At 40.5% G+C, this 13,775-nt stretch overlaps 1 protein-coding gene across 1 annotated transcript; it reads left to right on the top strand.

The window, feature by feature from the left end:
* The first annotated feature begins 8,426 nt into the window (after positions 1-8,426).
* On the top strand, positions 8,427-12,739 carry LOC124156158 (cuticle protein 76-like). The gene is made up of 2 exons (XM_046530514.1): positions 8,427-8,508; positions 11,711-12,739. The coding sequence occupies exons 1-2, from the start codon at positions 8,497-8,499 to the stop codon at positions 12,401-12,403; spliced, it is 705 nt and encodes a 234-aa protein (XP_046386470.1). The 5' UTR covers positions 8,427-8,496; the 3' UTR covers positions 12,404-12,739.
* The last annotated feature ends 1,036 nt before the right edge of the window (positions 12,740-13,775 follow it).

Consider the following 13,775-nt stretch of genomic DNA (forward strand, 5'->3'; position numbering starts at 1 on the left):
CATTTAAACCATATTTCTTACAGAAAAAATAATAATCAGTATCCAAATCCATTGCAGTGCCTAATGCCTAGGTATCCTTTTATTTCCAATACCATTAAATCATCGAGAAGGGAATGTAAATACTGTTTTCCTCGTGAAATAAAGAAGCGATTCCGCAGGCAACAGGCGCGATGAGCAGATGAAATTCTCCATGGGACCTATTCAGATATGCTCACATTCCTTTTTTTGCAGAATACTCTGTGACTGCCCTTTTGTGGGTACCGTGTGCCTCATGGGGACTGCTTCATTTAAATAACAAATTTTCTCGTTACGTTATATGAAATGGTGCTATAGTGCCGGAGCGCGCCGGAACGCAGTTCTGGCACTGTTTAAAAAAAAATTTATACCTGTATGCAAATAATAACTTCTTATAAAAAAACGCACGGAGTAATATTTCACTTTTAAAAAAGTTATGGAAAGTGCGTTCCAGCACTGTAATTTTGCCATGACACCACAGGTTATATGTATTTCATGATGAACATAATTCAATAGTTTGGTTGAAATTTTTTTTACATGGGTAATCCGAATGTAACCTCGATAAGGTCTTAGAATTTCAATAATGGTGATTATATTTTTTTAAATAGAGTGAAATGGATTGTAGTGAAAACAAGAATAAAAAAATAAATTACTATTTGCCAAATTTAACGCTAAATTACAAGTTAGGAATAGTTTATCTGCGTTAATTATTTGGATAAATATGGTGAAATTGTCGCAGCGCACGGTAAAACTGCCCATAAAACTTTTTATTTCCAGAAATGCTCATATAAATTGGAAGAGTAAGTACAGACATGCTGAAACATTTTGTTAAGAAATACTTTGATACTGATGAAGGTAATTCATGCAACAAGTAAGAGATGTAATTGAAGCTATACACGGCATATTCAATATATGTTATACCAGCTTAAGCCGAAAGACTTTCGATTTTGAATATGAATGAGTACGATTCTTACATTACCAATCATAAGTGGTGCAAGAAAATATAATTACAGTGATTAACGCGAAAATTTTCTACGGTTGCTCCCAATTCTTTGAATGCCTCATCAAAACCGACACTGATATTCATTAATGGAGAAACCATGGTGTTCCAAGAATTAAAACAATGAAATTTTATTTGAATGAAGGGGCAAACCTGAAAATTATGGGCGCGGCACTGGCCCATTAATTAATTATATCTCTCTCTCAATCCATTATGAATGAGAAAAAAACGATTGTCCCCAGTTCTGTTTCTATACTGCTTTAGTGATGACCCTGATATCCCAGAATTGCACGATTTCACAAGGTTTAACATTTTATTTAGACCATTTGAATCATTTTCACTTATCAGAGACCCTTATTATGCGTCTGAGGTGGATTGAAATGAATTTCATGCAAAGGTACCTTTATGGTTGACCAAAACTAGAAGTATTTTGAGTTGATATGCCTCCAATAAATACGGGTCATATGGGGATAAAATAAGCTTTTATTAATCAAGATCGCCATCCAACCAGCATTAAACCTTCAAATAAACGATGAATGGATAGATATATATATTTTCGACTATGGATATTAAGGAGAGACGACATGAAAATCAAATCACTCTCCTACCTTGATGGGTGGATTGAGAATACGTTGATGAATCTAGTTTACTTCTATCGGTGATGCCAAAAGGATTGAGTGATCAGGGATGAGGGAAGAAAACTTAGCCTAAAAGAAGAACAGGAAGGATTGATAGCAAAAAAAAATATACCTCAACAGATAAAGAAGTATGCCGTTACCGCGGTTATGCGTTCCTGAGACCGATTTGGTACGTCGGCGACTTTTAGGCCATAACATGAGCAGTTGGAGGAAGGGAAGGAAATAAGAAGGAGACGCTGCCGCGATAAAGGGGCTCGACGAATCCACCAGGCTTGGGATGGGGATGGAAGAGTAACGCGCCGTCGCGTCGATAGAAACACTCTAAACGACTACCGCCGCGGCGCGCCGTTTCCCTAGATTACCAGGGTTCTCCCAATGTTGCGCGAACGCAATACTTGCTTTATTCTTAAATATTTTGAAAACCACTTAGTAAAATTCACCCAATTTGTTGCAATGGCCTAGAATACAAATGCATAATTGTATTTGCAGAGAGATATAATCATCGAGTGCCTCAGATTTTACATAATATGTAAACTTAGAAGATAGCCTAAAATAACGACTTACATACAAATGAAAAGGCCATTGTAAAAACAAAAGTTATTAAATTTCTTCCGTAGAAAAATCCATAACATTTTAAAAAGCATTGGACTACCTATGTAAAAAATATTAACTACTTATCAATAACAAATACGAAGAAAAAAATCGCGTTTGCGTTGCGTTGCGTTCACGCAACATTGGGAAGAAATGGGTTAAGGCATGCCGCGGGCCACCGATAGAGATTTACATTTCAGGAAACCAGATTTGCAGTTCCAAGATAAATGTAAAACCATCCTACGAAGAGAATGATCCATAGATTTTTTTATAGATCACCAGCAGCATAAGTCAACCATTCTAAGGTTGGCTTAACGCAGCTTTACATCCCTTTTTCCTATCCGCTAGCCTTATCATGTCGACGTGTTTCTTCTCTTTTGCGTCCTTCTTAATCTGTCGTATGCAACTCATTCATTGTCATCATCCCTTTCCCTTCTTCACTTCCACCTGTCCTTCTGCAATTGGTTCATCATGCCATCATTTTTATAGATGTAGGCTAATGATAGTGAGACTGGCAAATGTCCCAAAAGTTAACAATGACATATATAGTTCATTTTGGAATGTGCAAGGCCTAATTTTTTATTTAGCCAGCCAGTCCAGAGTGATAGTAAAACGATAAAGATATAATGAACGATGCATTGGCATACATTAAGAATGAAACGAGCCATCATCCAAAAGTTTATGGAAAGAAATGAAGTAAGCAGTTGGGGCAGACTTAAACGGTCAGAATATACTGATCAAAATAGAAGGTAGGGTGTTAAACGAGTCAATATGCATTTGGAGGAGGCAACAGAAATTTGCACCGCTGAAGTAATGGAAAGGAAGGAATTCAAAGGTAGAAAAAAACCCGGTTTGCTATCCATGAAAAGTGCCAGGGAGATGCTGATTTATAGCGTCCTATTCGACTGATAGGTTACTGTAGCAGAATGTGTACCCCAGTCCTCCCTGTGTGCACGGTTTACCCTGATAAGACGCCCCATCATCATCATCACTGGTCAACAATCCTTAGATTGGTTTGATGGAGCTCCCTACTCAATCCACCCATCAGCTAATATTTTCACACCTACTTATTCATTATCTTCCACATCCATTTTTACTTATTCCATATATTTTATTCGAGGTCTTCCTTTTCCGTTCTTGCCTTCCACTTGTTCCTCGATGATTGTCTTCATCAAACTATTATGTCTCAAAATATGGCCTATAAGTTTGTTCCATCTTCTTGTCAATGTTTTCATGAGGCTACTCTTCTCTCCTACTACTCCTAGGACTCCCCATTACTTACTCGGTCGATCCATTTGATCCTCATCATTCTTCTGCAGCACAAAATTTTGAAGGCCTCCACCTTTGATTTCTTCACTGCTGTCATTGTCCATATATCACTTCCGTTGATAAACATACTCCAAATGAAAGTTCTGATAAACTGTTTCCTTACATATGCATACAGTTTATACTTTCCTTCAGAATGGAAGTGTACGGAGGATTTGAAAATAAAATGGTCAAGTAATTAGAAGGCACGTTGACGCGTGTATGATAGATGTACCTGGCTGCGTCAAAGCCTTTCTCAACCGCTCGGTAATATTTATTAATTACCTTTTTCGCCGTCCAAATTTCTCTTGCACTAAACTATTTACACAATCTCCATTCATCCACGAGAGCCCATCTTCCTTTCTCTTCGTCCTAACTTGATTGACAAATATGCGATCCTGGAAACTTCAGAGCCTCGAGACACGGCAATTTATTACCCATCCTCTCACTCGACTCTCGTCGTCACACCGAATTTTTCACGGAATTCTCCTCTCGATTGTCCGCACCGCTTCTCCGTCAACGCCCTCGACCCAGCTTTCGTCTCTATTCTCCTCCGACATCCAGTGCCAATGGTGCCGAAATAACGCTCGGGTTCATTCATCACCAGGTTACGAAAAAAACTCGAAAATCATTTCTCCTTCATCATTATTTTGCATAATTTTATTCTCTCATCGGTGAATACGGCGTAACCTTAAGCTCATGCATTGAAAAAATATTATTTTTCTTAATATTCCCAACAATTGTAAACACAATGAGTAAGGAATCCTTAAAACCACATATAAGAACATTTGAAATCAGATACTTAATGAAAAAACATGAATTATCTGGAGAGAAAAAATAAATATACATATAAAAATATGCACTGGTACATCTGACGGTTAAGAGAAGACTACTTGACTATGTTGGGCCATAAAGCATGGAGTTTACCATAAGTAAGTTAAGTAAGGCGACGTATTTATTATCTTTTACGTTCTTCTTAGCCTCTCGTATGCAACTCATTCGTGGTCATCATCCTTTGCCCTTCTTCACCTCCACCTTTCCTTCTGCAATTGGTTCATTATGTAATCATTTCTATAGATGTCGGATATTAATTGTGAGACTAATTTGCTTCAAAAGTTAAAAATGACAAAAACAGTTCATCACCGGGTTGACCGCAATCTCAGCTACAAAAAAACGTACAAAACAAAAATGAATGGTTATTACGTAAAAGAGAGAACTATAAAGATTTAATTGCCTCAAATACCTGCAAGGAGCAAAGAAATATGGGCATTTCGATTTTCGTTTACATAAATTTTATATATTCTCCAAATGGTAGATTATGGCTCACAAGGGTGAGATTGGGGTACAATAATATCCTTAGAAGACGAAAGATGGATACAGATGGGAGTGTTGTCAGTTTTAATCGCTAACTATTCGTATTTCCGGGTTCAAATTCCGCCTCTGACGTCAATTTCCATATGATTGAAATCATGGCGGGCATAATATAGTGTAACTGCTTCTAAACAGTGAGCAAGGTATGAATAGTTTCGTAATGCTCACAGTTTTATTGAATGGAAAAAATATCAAGACCAAAATTACCAAAAATTATATCTTATCATGATATTGATACACAATTTTTCAAAGGAATGCAGTTTTGATCGTTCAATTAAGATGTGAACACTATGAAATAGCTTAAATTTATATTTTTTTCAATTTTCTAAATTGGCACCAATCAAAATAAATTTACTGAAAGAACTGGTTGCCAAACACATATTCATTACAAACCACACAGAAGTGATAGAGGAGAGATTGAACTGCCTCTAAAAAAAAGCGATCGCGGATTTATTTTCTCTAAAATAAGTTTCCTGGCAAGGCCCATTTATCGGTCAGCCTTAAAATTTTCTTAGACAACATTCGATGGAAAAGTAAGTGGTTCAAAGGCTCCTTCGACATGAAGAAATGAAATCATTCGTGAGGCAAACTGCGCAATACCTTTGGGGAATCGTGAAAGATAACTGCTTTGGTCGGTGACTCGGGATCGCTTACCTGGAATTGGGAGAGCGGAACGACTTGGCTTGGAGACCTCGAGAGGGCGTAATCCTCATCCTCGTATTCCATCTGCAGGACCACGGCCTGCAATCACTCCCTCAAACCCCTTCTCATTCATTCGAGGAGAGCAATTAGGTGCAGTTGCAAGTCCTCTTCACGGGACCGCACCCGCATCATGTCTCGGACGTCGCTTCGCAACGCAATCGCTGCTCCCTCGCTCCCGCAACGGTCACCGGCGAGCCGGTGGAGAGGGTGGCGTCGATGAGAAGGGAAAAACGGGGGCATCTCGACTCTACCCGTCAGGATGACGAAATGGGGTGTGTGATACTCCTACGTCAACCATGCTGGAAGAATGAAAAATGAAAGATGTTGTACCACTTTAAAACGATGAAAAACAACGAGAAATCGATATCCATAGGAAGAATAATAGCTTACGTGCTAGTAAAAATAGGGAGAAGGTAAGCTGGAGAACCTTTATGGAAGAAATAGCACTAAGCCATTGAAATCCCCATTTTAAAACCTTTTCCTTGTTTATAAGGTACGAATTTCTCTTTTAGGATTTATTTCCGGTATTTACGATATCTGAAACTTTCTAGTAATTGATCGGAGTCACCATATGTCACAGGATAAAATTATTTCAGAAGCGTTCCCTATGGTTTCACATTAATAAGGATTTAAGAAAAAACAAGCGTCATAAGCTTGGAGTTCAGTTCCCTCTCCTGAAGAAATGGCATTTTCGTCCAATTTTGTGGCCGATTATAAATATTACAGTGATAATCGAAAAAAAACAAAGCAGAGTCTATTATGCTTTGTTCAAACAATCAGGATACCTTGCAAATGAGTTTCGTATAATTTACAGATCATTCAGCATGTAATCATTAAATTAGTAGACATTTTAACAGTAAAAAAATTAACCTCCTTGGCAAGAAATCAAACGGGAATTTCTGAGATCATCTCCAAGCTATTTTACCTAATGCATAGTGGCATAGTTGCTCAGAAATATTGGCGCAAATCCAAAGAAATTGTGTTCAATTGCCAGAGTAAGCCTAGCTCAGACACATGTCATGTGCAAGATATTTGTGTAATACAGAAATGTAACGGTGATTTAAGGAGGAAGAGATTTCGGGAAATCACTGATTGAAATATAAAGAAGATGAGGTCCAATTAGATTTTCACGAAGAAAAGTCACAATTACTACCATGAAATAAATACCGCCACCGCGATCTATCGTTCATTTTTAATGCGAAATTTGAATAGGAATGCTTTCCTTGATCCTGTTAATGGCATTTGATTTATCAAAGAACTCATTTAGGATTTGATTAAATGTCATAGATGAGATAATTGAGATTACGTTGATTAGAGTTTTTGAATTTGAATACAGATTTTTGCCAACGTTTTGGTATACTTATGCACTTCATAAGGTCATTTTTGCAATGAAATGGATATATTTATTGAATTTTTATTTAATTTCTTCAAGATCTCTACTCTTAGATACTAATCAACGTTAAAAATTGATGTCAAGAGAAAGAAAAAAACTCAATAATTGAGAATGAAAGAGGAGAGAAGCATTATGAATTCCAACCCTCATAATTTCCCCATATATCAAACTATCTATCTTTGGAGTTATGGTGGCCGATCCCCCACAGCCCATTGGCGGATTGGGCGAGGGTGGAGTCAGTACAAGGGGATGTATCGTGTACGATAGGAGAGGGCCTAGACTAGGCCATATACGGAAGTTTGAAACATACTCGAATCATGCGTCAGGAATTCCAGCGATCCTCTCACAAGAGGAAGAGCGAAGAGAATGGTTGAATGACAAAAAAGGAACAAAGAGAGTTATTTACGACACCCTGAGACAAGGCGCTAATAAAAATGTATTGGAACTGATTCGAACTGAAACTATTTGCCATCACCCTTCACACATAACTTGACACATGAGTTCCATTCTAGAATCCTTTCATTAACCATAAGTTGATCGGTAATACCATGGACAGTTCAAAGAGAGAATATAGGTGAAGGATTTACAATGCAATTTTTACGATCTGGATTCCAAACTTCACGTCTACCCCTCAAATGATGCTTTGCACCACATAAATACCTACTTCCCGTTTCGTCGAAGGGTAAAATTAAATGCCAAACGGATGATTGGAAACGGCTAATACATGTATCATGGATGAGGGAAAGGAGCAGGCAAAGTACGGACGAGTTCAACATGCAAGATCGGCAGCGCGTTAGGAAATCCAGCGATTCCGTGGCCAAGGAGAGAGAGAGAGAGAAAGAGAAAGGGAGAGGAGATGTACCCCACCCATCCCTCAAGACGCTGCCACTCATCGCCCGGAGCCTCCTATACCTCGAGGGAGGGAAGCGGAGAGTGATGGCGATGGTTACGAGAGTGAGAAGGAAAAAAAATGTGCGGGAATGACTGACTCTCTCGCGTTCCGCGGAAGAGATAATGCAGAGGAAGAAGAGGATAAAGTGAGAGTGATGGGAGCCTCCCTTTCGTCCAAAGGGAGAGTTTTGAAAGGAGACGGTTTAAGACGGGAGGAGGAGGAGGTGAGGTGTATGAAAAAAAAAAGAAAATTATTTTTCGAAGGAGGTGTGCGCGTAGGTACTGTTTCTTGGGGGTGGGGGGAAAATCGCTCGTAATTGAGGCGATCTTACATCACGCGGATACGGGTCCACGAGAGTGTTCCCTCTCCTCTCCCAACCTACCCTTAGCTCCACCTCCCTTGCTCCTCCTCCCACACCCCTTTTCTTTTAGCGGATAAGCCCGCGGTCCTCTCCGAAGCGATCGCGTCCGCGTATAAATAGGGTCGTTCGACACGGCAAGGATCAGATCCAACCTTCGCTCCGAACCAAACGGTTATTCCTGCAATCCTACTTCGCTCCTCGACGATCGAACGTCTACACATCTTCGAAATGGCCTTCAAGGTAAGTCCCTCACTTCAAAAGGCTGCCAACTTGACGCCGAGTTAAGCGAGCAATGGCTCAGACTTCTTTGGCGGGGTACAACTCAGTAGGCGATAGCAAATCCAGGGTTCTGAACAAGGGGTTTTCGAATGCAGTGGATTATTTTTCCTTGGAAGGACGTTATTTTCCTGCTGTACTGTAATTGGCAGCCCAATTGGATTATAGTGCTCATATCAAGGATAAGACATCTAACGTGAAGGATATGAAGAATGACAGACGCCACGTTCACTGCTTAAAGTTTTAGGCAACTTCCTAATGTTCAGATAAAGGATGCGGCATAAATGTCCATCCTTCACTCCCATCATTTTGTTATTTTTCCTCACAGTACGGCTTGTATCTTGCTTGTTTGCTCCCTTTTCTTATTAGGTCAGTGTGAAGGCACTCTAGTCCTATCCAGGATGGATAATTGGAGACAATATCATCCAATTAGGGTCAGGGTGTTTGGTACAACGATACTGACAACTGAGTCGGAGTATTCTACCCGATGAAGTTGTGAACTCTATAAAAGTTTAAAGCAAATAAGTCCAGGGAACCTAACTTGGGGCCTTCAATCCATGCGGATTATTTTCGAGGTAGGCTGCATTTTCTCTCATCAAAAGGCAAAAGTCTCCATCTTAAGATTTACCCAGTTTGATGATGATGACATAGAATCATTGGAATTCGAAATGCAATAGGAATTAATAAAATGAGGCTGGAAATATAGAGGGTTATTTACATCTTGGGTGCCGAGCGTGGGAACAGCCGTTGAGTCTCTATTTACAGCCACTTAGTCAAGAGTTAAATATTAGATAGAGTTCCATACATCCTCGTCATGAACGGATATCATTGGTAGACAATCGTATTTCTAATCTCACAGTGCCCAACGAGAAGTAGTTGACCGGTGGGTTACTGGGAATGGGTTATTTCTGGGAGACGGTAAAAAACGACGGTTCGGTTTGCCTCTACGTTGTACTCATCCATCCACTCGCACATGTTAAAGAGGATAAGGGACTGCAGAATAATGCACTAGCACCTGGAACTAATGTCAGAGAGAAGAAAGCATTAATGAGAGATGGGACATAAAGAGTTTTCACTAAGAGACCCCCACGTGAGTCTTTCAGCGCCCTCCCCACGTCATCACCGATTGACTTACTTTCACGAAACTAGATCTCTTCACTATTGGATATCTACCATAGCATAATATGAGGAAGACCAATTCAAGGACAAGGATTGCTATTATTCTGTACCGCCAACAGTTATGCTCCACATTATCTTCTAGTTTACAAAAGCATGAAGAGTTCTTTTGGAAACATTTAGATGACAGGCAATGAGTAACTCTATTTCTTCAGAGCTTCAAGCATATTCCTCTGAGGCGCGGAACTAACTGGCATTTTAATTTATCGATCCATAATGTCGATTAGTCCATTAAACTACGATTTCTAAGATTAAAATTGCTCTACTGGGTTACAGGGGGAATAGCAAATAACTGAAAATCGGGCGATCGCCATTTGTTATTTAGTATTTAGATTTTTCACGATGCTTACCATAGAAATCCTTCTTATTTTGATTGATTTTCGACGATACGAATCAATCAATAATAACAGTTTACAACCCGTATATAAACTATAGTGGGCTCATTATATCTACATACTTTATTGTTCACATTAATTGAAGTACCAAGTTGATGAGTTGATCGTTGTCGTCATGAGTAAATCTCAGCTTCCACATTTACGGGTATTGACGCATGAAGCTGTTTTAACGTCAATGCCACTCCATCGAATCAACAAAGAAATACGCCATCACGTAACGAAGCCCAATCAAATCATTTATCATCGGAACAATTAAAAAGTCATTATGCACATCAATCTATTTAACCGGGTCAGGGCAACCATTTCTCATAAGCAGACTTACTCCATTTTACCACTTTCCCTGCCCAATTTCTCTTCACTTTTAAAGATAATTTTGGCCAAAGTAATCATGAAACCTGCAAGTGAAACAAAAATACCACTATTCATCTAAATAATAACTTCAGAAAACTCAAAAGTACAGTAAAGAGTACTCTCCTGAAGGATATCTTTCGATATGAAGTATTCCAGCGAGAGTAGAATTTTTTTTTCTTTTTTTTCCCTGCAAATTAGCGCTTTGTAAAGGCTAAATAAATTTCATGGAGATGTATGATGCATTCCAACGAACATGTAGATTTTTTAGAATAGAAATGGCTCTTCCGTTTATATTATCAACGGTTTTCAACAAATTTCCGAAATATAGATGACTTAAATTCGAGAAATTCTTAGTAATGCTTCTAAACCTTACAGGAGAGAAATATTCGTTAAGATTTGACACCAAAATTCTTAGATAAATTGTTTAATGCACTCACGACGTAAAATCCCAATTAAGAGGATAGATAAAGCCAAATAAATTTCATACATAACTTTGGAATTGTTGTTCTACCGAAATTTTGGATAGATTTTATCGGCGAGCTGATGCAAAAACGATTCTCGGGTTCTCCGCCGATTAATTAATTGGCTGCTTATCTTCCGAAGTCTCAAAAGACGACTTGTTCTTCATCCGCAGAGGGACTTCTGAATGAGGGCTTCTTCATAAAATCCTCTGAATATAAAGAACAAACCATTCTTTGAATCGTCTGGTGACAAGCAGCCAATTACACTGTGGAGAACCCAAGAACCCTTTCTGCACCTCTAAGTTTTTATATATAAATAACATCTCGATACAGCCGGTGGCCAATGGATGTTCATAAATTAATCGATAATACTTATGACGCAGGTAATTGTTGAAAGAAACAAAGGATTCGAAACCTTAGGGCGGGCTCGTGGGGGTACACTCCTGGGCCGAGGTCTGAAGCTATAAGCTAATCACCTCTGCACCGCAGAAGGGGGAGGACAGGAAGGAGAAGGGAAGGAGGCGCCGCCGCGATAGGAGCCCGACGACGCCTCCTGGGATAGGATAGGGAAGGAAGGGAAGGGACGAGGAATCCCGCACCGTCACAAAGGCGGTGGGGTCCTACCATCAGCGAAACCAGGCATCAGCCATTGCTTTTCTATCAATTTTGGAGGATTATCCTATGAGGAAGAATAATCCAACGATCAAATCGTTAGATTGTTGAAAGAAAGTTAATTTTTAGGCTTGATGCAAGCGTTGACATCTCCATCATTCTCTTCCACAGTACGTCATCCTCGCCGCCGTCCTGGCTGTCGCTAACGCTGGATTCATCGGAGCCCCTGCTGCTGTCGGCTATGCCGCCCACGGTGCCGTTGGCTACGCCGCTGCCCCCGCAGCCGTCAGCTACGGACACCCCTCCGTGGCCGTCGCCACCCCCGCCATCACCTCCCAGCACCAGAACACCCTGAGGAGCTACGGCAACCTCGGCCAGGTGTCCACCTACTCCAAGACCATCGACACCCCCTTCTCCTCCGTCCGCAAGTCTGACGTCCGCGTGAGCAACGACGCCCTGGCCTACGCCCCCGCCGCCGTCCACGCCGCCCCCGTCGCCTACCACGGCGCCTACGCCGCCGCCCCCGCTTACGCCGCCGCCCCCGCTTACCACGCCGCCGCCCCCGCTGTCGCCACCTACGCCGCCGCCCCCGCCTACGCCGCCGCCCCCGCCTACGCCGCTGGCTACCACGGTGCCCCCGCCGTCGCTGCCCCCGGCCCCGTCGTCTCTAAGACCGCCTACGCCGCCCCCGCCGTGGCTGCCTACCACGCCCCCGCCGCCGTCGCCGCCGCCCCCGCTTACCGCGCATCCTACGCCGCCCCCGCTGTGGCTGCCCACGGAGGACTCCTCGGAGTTGCTTACTCCGCCGCCCCCGCCGTCGCACACATGGCCTTCAACGGATACGGAATCAACTACGCCTACTAGTCACCACACCATGGTCTTCGTGAAAGAAGAGGAGGAGGATTAAGGAGTTGGAGGAAGGATTCTCAAAATATCATTCCAATTTTAAACTACTAATTCTATGTTTCCATGTCTTCTTCTCGAGAGTGATTCACTCTCAGCAGCTTTAATTTATACAAATGTAGATCATCCTCATGAAATATCCAAGTAGGATGTCTTTTCTACCAATCTCTGGCTTTGCTGGGATTGGAATTGAAAAGGAGCCCATACTGTACATATACCATCTTGACAAATGTCTATTTAACTTTGTCACACTGTATTTTATAAGATGTGAATAAATAAACATCTATCGTAAAGAAATGATTATTAATTAACCTCATTTCACTGTGAAGATGAAAAAAAAAATAACCTTTCAATGGAATATCTCTGCTTTATAGGACTGGTTGTCACCAATTATAAAGTAAAATATTAGAATAAAATTTTCATCGAGGGTATTGATCGAAGTAGGTTGGGAATTCCTAGTTTATCCACATAAAGTACTGCGTTAGGTTTCTTTCTGTATAAAACAGTCTTAAAAAAATCAGGAGAAAATATGCTACTACTACTACGTTCAAAATTATATTTTTTGATCAAATCTGTCATTACAACGTTTCTTATGAATACTGCGTCTCTAAAAAAAAAACATTTTTATTCATCCCCCTAATCAGTGAAACTTGCGGAAAAAATTAAATTCTCAAGAGAGCGTAAGCATTCCCTCAACGAACGCAATTATAACAGGTACCGAAAAAGACCTGATTACCTTGTCCACTTAACTTGGCACCTCGGTCAGCATCAGCTCAATTAGAAAGTATGTACATCCGAATTGCATTCCCTGTATTTTTATTGCTCTCATCTCCACATCTCGACGTCATAATCACGCAATTGAAGCTGGTCGATTGCATCATGAAGATCAACCATAATATAGGGGAATAGAATAAGGAATGTCTTAAATAGCCTTGCTTGGGGAAGCAACCCATTGGTTTAGGTATAGCTCGTTTCCAGTCCATACGAAATTTTTCTAGACCAGGCGAGTTCATCTCCGTGAACGTGATCCATTTGATGCGTTGTTCTTATAGAATCTTCAGCAAATAATTTTGAATTTCGTTTTGATATATATAAAAAATATCTATGAACGATTAAGTAAACAAGGACAGGTTTAAAGCAACACATATGTTACATAAAATCTGCTACACTGAATTGATTTTAGCGTACTAATTAATACATCTTAACAAAACCGACTACGCAAAAATCGTAACAGAGTCAATTATGTGATGATTATTTTCAGACCCTTAGAAAACTCGATACGAGCTGACCGAGTTGGGTATGCGTTATCGCAATGCTTTCGAGCATGGTAAAT

The sequence above is a fragment of the Ischnura elegans genome, chromosome 3 (assembly GCF_921293095.1).
Source record: "Ischnura elegans chromosome 3, ioIscEleg1.1, whole genome shotgun sequence".
NCBI lineage: Eukaryota > Metazoa > Arthropoda > Insecta > Odonata > Coenagrionidae > Ischnura > Ischnura elegans.